The 14014-nt window shown below is 40.3% G+C and overlaps 1 protein-coding gene across 1 annotated transcript; it reads left to right on the forward strand.

The window, feature by feature from the left end:
* Positions 1-5617: 5617 nt before the first annotated feature.
* On the forward strand, positions 5618-14014 carry plp2b (proteolipid protein 2b). The gene is made up of 5 exons (XM_080031112.1): positions 5618-6173; positions 11037-11192; positions 11453-11551; positions 12795-12891; positions 12999-14014. Exons 1-5 carry the CDS (start codon positions 6078-6080, stop codon positions 13010-13012), a joined length of 462 nt encoding a protein of 153 aa, XP_079887238.1. The 5' UTR covers positions 5618-6077; the 3' UTR covers positions 13013-14014.

Consider the following 14014-nt stretch of genomic DNA (forward strand, 5'->3'; position numbering starts at 1 on the left):
AAGTAGGTTGTTTCAACTTTATTTATGTTTTTATATATATTTTTCCATCAAAATATTGCTGTCAAGCAAGAATGAACTCTTGTAATACACAGATTATTTTAAATCCTCACGTGAAAAAAGAAAATCTAAAGAATTGCATAGGGTTAAGTAAATTAGTGAGCATGGTAGCATCTCATATTTGCTGTGCTGTTTCAGAAACCGCTGTAGTGTGCTATCCAGTATGAAAATCGTGAATAATGGGGGGTGGGGTGTGAACAACAGTTTTAGCAATGTGTGTTTGTTTATTCGTTTTGGATTTGTGTAACGGCATCAAACAAATGTTGTCAATGAACCTTGTCCTGTTTTGATCGCCTTTTGTGTGGTCCAGAAAGTTGTAAGACAGAGTCATATCGTTTTTTAACCGGTGTTTCTATCACGCTGTGGTCAGTGGCGTACATACTCACATTGAACATGAGCTGTATGTGAATGAGATATTACACTTATAAACCTTGGTTATGCCATAGTAAACACATATTCCTATGAGGCCGTCTGAACAATATGTCTCCATATATGTACTCCTCTTGCATCCTCAATCCTTCTTTATCTCTTTCTGAAGGCAAGCGAAATTTACTGCATGCATCCCTATATCCTAAAGCATCCCTGGACATATTTGAGGCCCAAGTCTGTAGAGAAAGTTAGACTGCACAAGAATACCGTGGTATGTTTTGACCCATCATAGTGGGTTACTATACAGCACATACAGCAGCTCTGCTATATTCTACTACAAGCACAAAGTTAAGTGCGGCAATAATCACTTCTTTCCAGATACAAACCCAATCCTGTCCTACTGCCACTCCTCTGCTTGGATATACAAGATCTTGTTTGCCAAATGGTAATAGATGTGTCCAGATTGGTATAGCTTTGCTTCCACAGTCCTAACCCGGATTAATTGCCGTCCATATCCAGTGTATCGATCCATTGCACAGCCTTTGGATTCACTCATATTTTCTTCTTTTTAAATCAGGGTTCTTTGATTCAGGCGGTATAGGAGCACCTGGCTTTCCTCTCTTCCTCCACCCCTGAACCTCTTTGTTTTCTCTCTCTCTCTCCCTCTCTGTAGCTCTTATAAATATGCTGAAATGAAATATACTCTGTTGTTAGTGGTGAATGATGTCTTGTGATACTCTCTACGCCTTTGGATAGTGCTGTGTTTATTGTGTATGATGTATTCATATTAGTATTTATGATAATGATAAGTCAGAGACAAAAAAAAATGATCCAAGACTCTCCAGAATTCTGATGTATTCTTATTATATGGGGTCCGTGTGAAACAAAAATGAAATAAACTTGAAATTATTCTGTTGAAGGTTAAAATGTGTACCTCTGTTCATAGGGGCTTGGTGTCTTTTTTTGGCTTGCAAGGGGTTGGGTTTATCAAAAAATATGTCTCAAAAAGTTGAGAATCGGTTTTTTTAAGGAAGTGGTAGCAGCAAAATGACCTAGAAAAGTAAACACAACTGTTTTACCACAAACCGCGTTCAGAAGCAACGCATCAGTAAAAAGAGGTATCTGTAGTAGTATTTATACAGGTAAGTTTGACCTGGTCTGAGAGGAATCTGCTCGGTACGCCCTAGTGGTGGGGGACAATAAAGTGGTTTCCTCACCTCCTCAAATTTCATCAATACTGTTGCAGAACTTAGAACTGATGCATTGTAATGACCCAAAACTGACTTAATGTTCATAAGTTCATTCATGGACAATCAACTCATAGTTTAAAATATAGTTAAAGTAAATTTAATTACTCAAATAGAATTGTTAATGTGTCTACAGAGGCTTGAATGTTTAAACATATCACACTTTATGACGATCAAAGGTTATACTTTTATGTCATACTTTTACTTGTCTTGGCCTGTGCAAACAAAGGTAGAGCTGTCTGCATGTGTTATCAGTTTGACTTTAGTTGCCAAAGTTGATATGAGGAATGCAATTTCAAAATAATTTTCCTTTTTAAAACTTTTCATTGTCAGTTTAAATTAACCATGTGTGAGCTAGTTATCCCCAGCTGTGTTTGTGCACTTATTTTAGTAATACCTCACAAGAAAAAACATTCCATTAAGAGAAAAGGCCTTTGAATATATTTTGTTTATAAAATCTAAAAAGTATAGTGATCAGATTCAAAATCAGTATTTATTGGCCGTGTGTATAAACTAGAGGTGGGCATAGATTAATTTTTTTAATCTAGATTAATCTAGATTAATTTTGGAATTAATCTAGATTAAAATGGCTCATTTGAATTCATTCATAATATGTGTGTGCTCCTAAATAATGACTCAAAGTAAGTCTTTGAGAACGTGTTTCTCAAGCCAGGTGGCTTTCATTTCGTCATCAGAACGAGTGTCTAATTATTGCGAACAAATAATATTCTAACAATTTAATCAGATATAAGGCTAAAAATCACAACATTGCACTGTTTTTTGTGCTTAAAAAAACGAAAAAACTAATTTGTTGGGTAGGCTATAGGCTATAACAGAAAATAAAGCCATTACTTTTGTGCTTCAAGTGAAACATTAAATATAATTTTTACATAAATAATAAAGTCCTTATAAACTTTTCAAGAAGCTGGACTAGAGTGAATATTGGACAGGCTTTATAGGTCCATGGCTTTTACCTGTGGGACAGCGCTTCACCTAACAGCTGGCTGCAACACCAACCTACAGTCTATTGTGCGACGGAGAGCTAGTTATCATTAGCATCAGCGTTAGCCGACATCACGGCAACAGCTGAATAATGTAACACATTACACAAGTTACACTACATGAAAACAACGGGCTGTAGACGCTAGAGTTATAATTTCGTGTAGGAAACATTGTTGAGACTGGAATTTCGTACCACAGCGGCCGTTCCATAATACAGCACTCCCTTTAGCAATGGCTGAATATAAGACCTCCCTCTGCTGTGTATCTGCGGGAGCGAGTGGCATTAATAACTTAAAAACAGTAAACGTTTAACATGATTACGGGCGTTTAGATGCTTTAATCATATGCCGAATTTATAAACAGACCATATTATTAACAATAAATTAAGTTATGTACATGTCAGAGTTACGTACATGGATACATTCATAAGTAAACATTGAATAGACAGATTTGTGAAGGGGGTTTGGCGCTGAGTGTTACATTAGCGATCCTGCAGCCAGGTGGTGTGTGTCGTGGGCAAGTGATGGAGAGAGAGAGCGGCGGGTGTGTGAGAGAAGCTTCGCTCCTGCAATAAAGGCTCCTCAAGTGTCAACAACGGCCCCCGGCTATTATTACCCGACCAGAGAACACACGGAAGGGGGTTCACCCTGACGGCGAACAGCCATCGGCCCTGGAGGGAACCATCTCCCCTGAGCCGAACAGGAGGTGGAATAAGAGATTAACGGCGATATTTTTTTTATCGCCGATAAGAGTTTTGCGTTAACGCAGCACGTTAACGCCGATAACGGCCCACCACTAGTATAAACATACAAGTAACTTGACCTTTCAGTGCACTTTCACACAGAACAATTTACTGGAAGATAGACATATAACTTCCAGTACATTGTTCCTGTATATACAGGTGCAACTAAAAACATTTGAGTATCAATGAAAGGTTAATTTCTCACTGTAATTTAATTCAAAAAGTGAAACTTTATTATATTCTAGATTCAGTACACACATAGTAAAGTGAAATTAATCTAGAATAAAAATACTTTTCAGAAGGTTGACATTTCTGTATTATAAATCCTTTTTTGATTGGTTATATGTAATATTCTAATATTTTGAGATACTGAATTTTTTTTAACAAACAAGTTGTCAGCAAAATTAAAACAAAAGAAAGGCCTGACATATTTCACTTTGTGTATGCTAATGTACAGTGGAGGAAATAAGTATTTGATCCCTCACCGATTTTGTAAGTTTGCCCATTTACAAAGAAATGAGCGGTCTATCATTTTCAAGCTATAGGTTTATTTTAACAGTGATAGATAGAATATCAAAAAGAAAATCCAGAAAATCACATTAAAAAATATATATAAATTATTTTGCATTTCATTGAGTGAAATAAGTATTTGATCCCCTACCAACCATAAAGAATTCTGGCTCCCACAGATTAGTCCTCATGCTTTAAAAAAGTATTCCTAATCTCAACTAGTTACCTGTATAAAAGACACCTGTCCACAGAGTCAATAAATCAAACTCCAACATCTCCATCATGGGCAAGACCAAAGAGCTGTCTAAGGACATCAGGGACAAGATTGTAAACCTGCACAAGGCCGGAACAGACTACAAGACCATTGGCGAGAAGCTGGGTGAGCAGGAGAAAACTGTTGGTGCAATTTTTCGAAAATGAAAGAAACACAAAATGACCATCAATCTCCCTCGGTCTGGGGCTCCATGCAAGATCTCACCTCGTGGGGTATCAATGATCATGAGAAAGGTGAGGGATCAGCCCAGATCTACACGGGAGGAGCCTGTTTATGATCCCAAAGCAGCTGGGACCACAGTCACCAAGAAAACCATTGGTAACACACTATGCCGTAATGGATTGAAATCCTGTAGTGCCCGTAAGGTCCCCCTGCTCAAGAAGGGACATGTACAGAACCTTCTGAAGTTTGCCAATGAACACCTGAACGACTCAGAGAATGCTTGGGAGAAGGTGATGTGGTCAGATTAGAACAAAATCAAGTTATTTGGTATCATAGTGACATACCATGCTTGGAGGAAGAGGAATTCTGACTATGACCCCAAGAACACCATCCCCAAAGTCAAGCATGGAGGTTGAAGCATTATGCTTTGGGGGTGTTTCTCTGCTAAGTGGACAGGTGGACTTCACTGCATCAAAGGAAATATGGATGGGGCCATGTACCATGAAATATAGGTGACAACCTCTTTCTCTCAGCCAGGTCCGTAAAAATGGGTCGTGGATGGGTCTTCCAGCACGTCAATGACCCTAAAAATACAGCAAAGGCAACAAGGGAGTGGCTCAAGAAGAAGCACATTAGGTCATGGAGTGGCCTAGCCAGTCTCCGGACCTTAATCCAATAGATCTGTGGAGGGAACTGAAGCTCAAGTGACAGCCTCAAAACCTTAAAGATTAGGAGAGGATCTGCAAAGAGGAGTGGTCCAAATATCCTCCTGAGCTGTGTGCAAACCTGGTCATCAACTGCAAGACACGCCTGACCTCTGTACTTGCCAACAAGGGTTTCTCCACCAAGTACTAAGCAATGTTTTGATAGGGGATCAAATACTTATTTCACTCAATGAAATGCAAAATAATTTATATCTTTTTTTATGTGATTTTCTGGATTTTCCTTTTGATATTCTGTCTATCACTGTTAAAATAAACCTAGGATTAAAATTATAGACCGTTCATTTCATTGTAAGTGGGCAAACTTACAAAATCAGTGAGGGATCAAATTTCCTCCACTGTATGTAGAAGAGGCATATATTAAAGTGTAGGCCTACTCGAATGGAATTTTCCATGATATTGTACTTGAAATATATAGGCATAGACTATGACTATATATTTCAAGTACAATGTCATATGCCGCATAGTTAACTAAAAGGTGCTATAAATTGAAGTGGGGTAGAAGTATGGCACACACAAATACAGCTTCAAAAATCCCTTCTGCAACGGGTCTATAGCAGAGTTTCCGAGCGGCCCCTGAATGCCGCACGGGGGCCTCCTTGGCTCTTCGGTGCCAACTGCAGCTCCCCTCGAGAAAAGTGAAAGCCAACGCCCCTGTTAACTCCTCAGCTCAAGATCCTCCCTCCTCGGGCGGGCACAAGACGCAGTTTCTCCGGAGCTGCTGTGGTCGTGACAGCAATTTCTTCACCGGAGACGTTGAATCATCGCAGGAAAGAGAGAAAAAACTTCCCTAAACTTCCAGAGAACTTCTGAGTGAGGCGCAGCGGACAACCGTGGAGCTCTCTATATAGCTCTTTGATTCATAGTTGTATTTCCTTATAGGCGGCTCGAGACAAGTTTGTTTATTCAAACGCTACTTGTCGGTTGCTGGCGATAAGCCTCTGAAACAACACACAGTCGCGCTATAATAGTTGAGTTATTACCATTACAGGATGGCTGATACGACTGCGTCCGTCGGCGCTGGCTGCATGGAGAAGCTGAAAAGTTACATGAAGACCCCCAAAGGGTTTATCCTCGCATCAGAAATAGTAAGTTCATAGACCTGCTGCCCTCACAACATGTAACTTTCAGCTATGTAATGTTGCTATGAATGGTACCAATAACTGCCTACAAATCTGGTTTATAGTGTCTTGAAACTAATATTTCATATATTGTAAAGTAGTCTTCATTTCTAACTACTAGGCTACCTAGAGGGAGTTTTTAGTATCCTGTGTTGCATATCTTATTTTAATTTCTGTCACCCATTTCCTTCATGAATGCTGTTTTTTAACATATACACTTTTTGGAATAGCAACCCCCTACTTACTCAAGGGAAGGGAATGCAGCATGTGGTGTGGGGGGTTGAGGGATCATGGGCCTGGGTTAAGGGTTTCCACCTGTCACTCTTGCTCCACTGTTTTCTCATTTGGCACCAAACAGCCAAATGCTGAGCGTTAATGGCACATGAAAGGTCATATGGGTTAACTCGACCCCTGTGGCTGTTGTCAGGCGTCTCCTCCTTTGCTTATTACCACAGTCTGCATTGCTATTTGTAGGCAGAGAAATGCAATGTATGTCACATTCCTTGCCGTATAAAGCCTCATAAAGTGAATTTTCTATTTTTATTTTACTATACTCAAAGTTATGTCTCTGCACATCTGGCTCTATAGTCACCAAGAATAACGCTATACACACACCTACAGAGGCGGAAATAGGAAACTCAGAGCAATGCTTTGATCCAATAGTAGCTTAGTCGTGTCCCACATCCTGCCAAGGTACAACCACTTCACTTCCGGTGTGGGAAGACCTTTATATTATAGGCTACACTGTCCTTGGCCACCCTTTTTTACATGATCGCCTGTGTTTGCATTTCACCGCGGTGTGTTCTCATAACACATGACTCACTTCCATCTGAAATTCTTGCAAAGTTATGCAAGTTTTTTTTTTATCCACAGATGCATGTGATTTGAATAATATCACATGTGTCACTGCTGTTTGCAAAGTACTGACAGTGTAGGCCTAACTGTGCTACTGTGTTATTCCTTTTGACCAATTTTTAAAAGTGAGAAAAGCACTTTTTTTATACATATATATCACTGCTAATGCGATCTCAATGTGTTCATTACAAAGCAGGCTCTCATCATGTGATGGTGGTAAGGGGTCCACCCACTGTGAAGTTTTTTTCTTTTTTTTTCCTTTTCGGAGGTAATGGAAATTCCAGGCTGTGTGTGAAGTTTGTTGGTGGGAACAAAGAAACACACACACACACACAAAACTCTGGTGTGGCTTTCACGGGGGAGCCTCACGCTTCACTACATACACTCGGTAGTTTGTTGTTTCCCCTCCCGCTGACTCCTTTAACTGGAGCTTGATAACAAACTCCAGAGGACGTAATCTCTGCTGATGGATGTTTGAAATAGTTCATGGTGCAGGGGGGAGCGCTATGGGAGCAAAACAGGAAGACAAATGTCATTATGTCCAATTTAGTGGGACAAATAGTATATTTAACCCCAGCACCCTCAGGATTACCGGGGTTAAAACATTCCATCTGATAAACCAAAAGTAGTAGGCTTCATTTCTAGTGTATAGTGATATTTCTTGAAAGCTACAGTAGGTTGCCATGCCTCGCCTAATTACATATAAAGTTATGTCATGTTTTATTTTATACTTGCTCAAAGACATGACCGTACTTGAAATTTTGTCTGACACACACACACACACACACACACACACACACACACACACACACACACACACACACACACACACACACACACACACACACACACACACACACACACACACACACACACACACACACACACACACACACACACACACACACACACACGCCCTTGTAGTGGAAATGTCTCTTTGTCATGTAGCACAGATAGTTAAGCCAGTAGCGATAACTCTGGGTGTGTCATGTACTGAGCTGACTGTTCACTGTGCTGTTAATTTATATATTGAATATGAAGCATATAAAGCAGTCATTCTACCTTATGACTGGAAACTCCCTTTTTTCCTTTTTAACAGTGTTTAACCATAATAGAAGGTAATGAATAGAAGGGAAAAGCTGAAAGCTGAGTCAATGAGTCAAAGTGACTGGATGATGAAGAAGAAGGGCCATGAACAGAAACTTTCCATTTTTGCTCTCAACACACATGGTGTACGCTTCAGTGAGCCGCAGAAAAATGGCCCAAAAATGTACGGGACTTCCCCTAGCAACCGTTGCTGTTTGGTGTGTCTCTCTCTCTACCACTGACTGGCTCTCATGTTGCTGATGACTATAATTAGCCGAGGGTAGGTTCACGACAATTTCCCTCCAGTCGGTTTGAGGGAGCAGCTCATTATCCCGATGTGAACAGAGCTTAAGCTCGGCCCTTTAAAAAAAAAAAAAGTTGACCCGTGCAAACAGACCCAGTGTTGTGTGGAGAGACATGAAGGTGTGAACATCTCGCAGCATTTCTCTCTCTTTCTCTAAAGGGACTCTTGTAGCCTATAGCGGAGTGTTTCTCCTTTTGCAGTAGCCGCTGCCCCCAGAGCAGCCGAACCCTGGCCCCTGAATAGAGCCTCTTTTGTGTGGGACACTGGCCTCTGCTGCCCCCCTGCTATACTCCACAGAGGCGGCCTGTGCCAGTCTCGAGAACACATGAGCGACTGATGCATCTGGCTGGCTGAATGGCTGGGCGTTTGTGTAACAGTTGCAGGGTGAGGGGAGGGGAAGCAGTAGTGACAGATGTAGGGCTGCTGTCGAGTCGGTTACATCACGCGTGTATCATATAGACTGCTGGGAGTTGACACTCGCCACTGGGTTGTCTACGTCTGAGAATAAAACATTGCAATGTGCAAGGCATGCCTTTTTTAAATACACACACAGCCAGAACCTGAGTCCAATTCAATCAGTGAATGTTACAAGAATACATGTTTTGGCTTGAAGAAAGCGGTGCAGATAAATGTTGTAGAAGAGCACCCCACTTTACTCCGGTGGATCATATGCAACTAGAGTTTATGGTTAGTTGCAGCCCAACATTGTATATTAGTAGCCTAGTAGGTGGGTATGCAACAGGCTATTTCCAGTGGGTTAATGATCATTTGAAAATATACACATGTCCCTGTTTTAAAGCAAACTACACAATGTAATCCGCACAAAGCAATGCAAAGGAAATATAAATCAATGTTGTTGAAAAACAAATTTTTATTTTTTAGTGTCTTCGAGGAAACTGAATCGTGAGGCTTAAAAAGACTTGTAACTATTTGAATATTACTCCTTCACAGCTGTCATTTGTGGTGTGAATGTATCCATCCATGCTTTTTGACAGCATCAACAATGGCGTTATTCAAAAAACAAAAAGAGCTGCTACCGTGGGCAGCCCAAGTTTATGATTTCTCCACTTTGGCAGCATTTCAGCGGAATGGACTGAGAAGAATGCAACGCTGTATTTTTTCCCTCAAATGGAAAATTATGAAACCGATGGAACAAAAACATGTGCTGATATCAAAGACCAAAGCAGTATGTGATAGACAGGCTAACTGACTGAGCAGTTTGAATCGACAGGGTTCATTGTTATTCATCCATGTTGAATAGAAAATATTTGTTTTGTGGTAAAAATGGTTGTTATAATAATAACTTAAATTTATAGCACCTTTCAAGGGACCGACGGCAACTTTACAAAGTACACACACACACAATGGCACAAAACAAGCAAACTAATAAGGCAAATGAAGGATTAAATAGAAGTAAAGGTGAAAGCAGGGGAAGGTGATAAGTTATAGTCCAAAGGTCATGATGATGTGGATGTCGAATTATGAACTGACTGGAGTAAATGAAACTATGGTGACTTTGTTGGAGGCATTTACTATCTGACTAATCTTGGCTATTAAAGGGACACCGATATTTTTTCTAATATTGAGAAATGCAATGATCAAGTCTCTCTCAGGTGATTTGGAGCAGATCCACATGCTGCTGTATCATCAAACCTGACTTGGAAGCCTTGAAGCTATTGCACCGCGCGTAACCTTTTATTTTTCTGTATTTCTCAGTATGGCAGCATTTACAAACTGGTCTCCCCCTGGAGACTTGCGCAGGAGCTCAGATAAATCCCAAGAAGCGCCCAATAAATGTTTCAGTTGTTGATTCTACTGCTAAGAAAAAACTGTAATAGGAAAATTAAGCAAACAGTGATACGTTAATAGTAGCATCAGGTTTTATTTCAATCATACAGCAAGGATCTCCGCGGAGAGGTCACTAATACAGAGATTGTATGTGCAAGAGTGACAAATTCTTCCTTAAAACGTCATGTATTTAAGGAACATTTGCTCCCCAGGGGGGGAGGCGTCTAACAGTAGTCGGAGGACAGACAGGCTGAGAGGCAGACAGTTCTAATGTACATAACTTAACCATAGGAGGAGTTTGGGCATAGGACAATAGGAGAGCAGACAGAGTAATTGTGCATAAGTTAAACATAGGCGTGGCTGTCCGAGTGGTCTGTTGCATCACTCACATTTTGAGGAATCTACATTTCAGTTTACACTAAAACACATTCAATATATCATTGCACTATGGTCTATACAAGATAATAGCAAATGTTTACTATTGCATTATTAAGTATTCCAACATTTGAGTCCAGAGATATATCATATGCAAAATCTGCTACCACAAAACATTGACATACAGCAGAAGGTACAAAATCGATGAGCGTTCACTGAAGGCTTACGTCATGTAGATGTACCGACAATGTTGTTGTAATTACTCAGAATTCCTCATGGGGGGCAACAGAAGTACGCACTATAGCTTTAAATGAGGGGAGGAACTCAGGCAGCATTGTGGCAAAGTATTCCGGGTTATCTTCACCATTCTGATGTATGAATTATTAAACTCTCTGTTCATTTTTTACTTCAATCCCTCTTAGGTCCTCAGTTTCATCGTCATGATCTGCTACGCTGCGTCGTCGTACGGAGGCTATTCCGCCGTGGCCATCTGCGAGATGATCTTCGCCATCGTCTTCTTCATCATCTTCATGATGGAGCTGGACAAGCAGTTCCAGCTTGTCAACTGGCTCTGGACCGTAAGTCCCTTTACGTGTCTTTTTTAAAGTTGGAGTTGACTATCTTGGCGAAAGCTTGCTGTCAAAAATGTACTTTTTGTCAAAATTGGTGAATATTTCCTCACAATACGCTACCTATCAGTTGGGAGGAGATAGCAAGCATTCACCAGAATCGCTGACTCCACCTTTAACTCCGGATCTGACAGCAGGCGTACTCCCACAGTGACGCAAATACGTAGTTGCTCAATGCTTCATCTTTTGCTTCCCCCTTTTCGTTGCAGGATCTTTTCCGTGCTGGTATCGGTGCTATCCTGTTCATCATCACCTCTCTGATCTGCGTGATCCGAGGGGCCGGGGACGGAGCTCTCATTGCAGGCGGGGTCAGTCAACTTAATACTGAAACCGTTTCCTTTGCAAGCTATATTGTTTGTTGTGACAACCATAAAACATTATCTATGAATCTCTACGAGGATGTATGTAGATGAGGAAACTGAAACCACAGAGTTTAAGATTTCAGGGTGTCAGTCATTGTGGAGAAATCATCATCATGTTTCATTCTTCCTTCCTTTTTAAGTGCACTTACTACAAGACTGTAGTCTTGTGCACGCCTATGAGACCAAAAGCCTAGGTGCCGTGTGTAAAGTGAATACTTCAGAACAGACTTGGTAGAAATCGAATATAATATTCATTAGTGTGTTTTAAATAGAGTATAATTGCTTTAAAATGAGCTTTTTATATCTGTTGCACATAGGAGCAAGGCACGCCGCCATGTTGCACTGCCATGTGCTATATAATAAATAACTAAATACATCTTCAACTCATCATTTGATATTGTGGAAAGACTGTGGTGGATGATGCCATCTCTAGTAACTAGCTTCTTGTCCTTGACATCCACCATAGCTTCTGAAAATTCTCCAAACAGGGCTGAGTGCAATCTAGAACGTTCACCATGCCTGACTAGATGAAAAACTCTGATATTACACACTGCACCTTTAAAGTTGACACAGGACCTTTGTCTAAACCAAAAACAGGATGCAGAGAGATGATCTGCTCAGAGTACATGGGAAACCAGAGGCAGGGAGGGAGATAGTGGACACACACACACACACACTCACACACACACACACACACACACACACACACACACACACACACACACACACACACACACACTACAGTATCTAATGAAAGTTGTGCAGCATATGGCCACTAATCATATTATCAATGCAGTAGGAGTCCTTAAATTAGCTTTGTGGGAAATGAACAGGAGATGGAGTGACAATGGATACATCAAAAAGCAATACAGATGGATGGAGGGAGACGGAGAGAGAGAAAGAGAGAGAAAGAAGGAAACAAAGAGGGAAACAACAGGGCAACAGGTTGAAGTGAAGATGGTAGTTGATAACATCTGATGACTTACTGCATTACTGAAGGACAGTAACCAAAGAGTAAAGCCTGTAGTGGTGTTACATTTAATCCCATTGCATGTCAAGTTCAACATTTTAGCACAACACAAACCAAGACTCGCCAATCTCTGTTTGCTTTTCCAAATGAGATTGAGGACATGTAATATTATCTTTTCTCTACTTATTGTGAATATGATCCCGAGTTGTTGTTTTGCAGGTATTTGGTTTAATCGCTGGTCTGGTGTTTGCTTACGACACCTACACCATCTTCATGCAAGTCAAGGGCACCAGGCAGCACACGGCAGCCTCCACTGGTGAGAGCAACATATATTTATTTTCACTCAAAACATATTCTACATGACTTTTATCTTTATTTAGTTTTACAATTTCGGATTAATTTTTATTTGATTTTTTCTCATAGATGACAGAGTTTAAACCCTCTGAGACGGATGTACCTTGCTGTCAAGACCGCAGCCAAAGAGGAATTTGCGTAGGAGTCAACTGAAGAGTGGATCAGAGAGTGAGAACGATGGACAGTTATAAAATGAACAGGTCACGATTTAAACAAATGCCACTGGTCGGTGTTGCGAGGGATTTTCTTTTAAGGGCTGTGTTCGAGAGGAGGGCAGCGTTGACGGTTAGACAAAAGCATGTCAACTACATGAGGAATTACCCTCACTCACCTTTTATTTCACGCCAACCTCAATGTTCCACGGATTTAAAAAGGGCAAACTGTAAATATTAGGCAGCAGCTTGTCTAACACACATGTTGACTGATAACGGACTGCCGTAGTAAGTAGTACACTGTGTCATTTGGTCCTTAGGTCTAATGGAGGCTTTAGAAATCTTTTAACATCATAATAATGACTTTTTCTTTCTGTATTCTCAGTGAGGTTTCTCATCTGGCCAAGCATTTCTTTGTTATTTTAATTGTTGCTGTTCGAAGAGCCTTAAATTGTCATTCAAATTAATCAACACCCTTCACCTTGGTCATTATAAATTTGAACCCTCCATATTTGAAGTGGCCTGCTTTCGTTGCTTATTTTGTCTGTTTTTGTTGAGGTCATAGTTAAGTCCGTATGGTTAGACGTCCATTAGCCATCAACCAAAACGTTTTTTCTTTTCAACTAAAATGTCATCCTCCAGTTTTGCCCATCTACCTTGATGTTTGCTCAGGATTTTTTTTATTTTTTTTATTTTTAGACTGAGAATATTTTCCTGTTGATATTTTATACAGTCTAGTACAGTAAAGTGTTTTTTGGCGGTGGGTCATGTGTTTTTATTTGCGTTCTTTTTGAGGCAGACAAAGACAAACTCCATCTCTAAAGAATAATCACATTGTTGGAATTTCTTGACGTGAATATCACAATACTCTGTAACGGTTTCCTCTACCCTTTGGTTGTTATTTGTCCAATTAAAAGCATTGTCGTATTATTA

The sequence above is a fragment of the Ammodytes marinus genome, assembly GCF_949987685.1.
Source record: "Ammodytes marinus genome assembly, chromosome: 7".
NCBI lineage: Eukaryota > Metazoa > Chordata > Actinopteri > Uranoscopiformes > Ammodytidae > Ammodytes > Ammodytes marinus.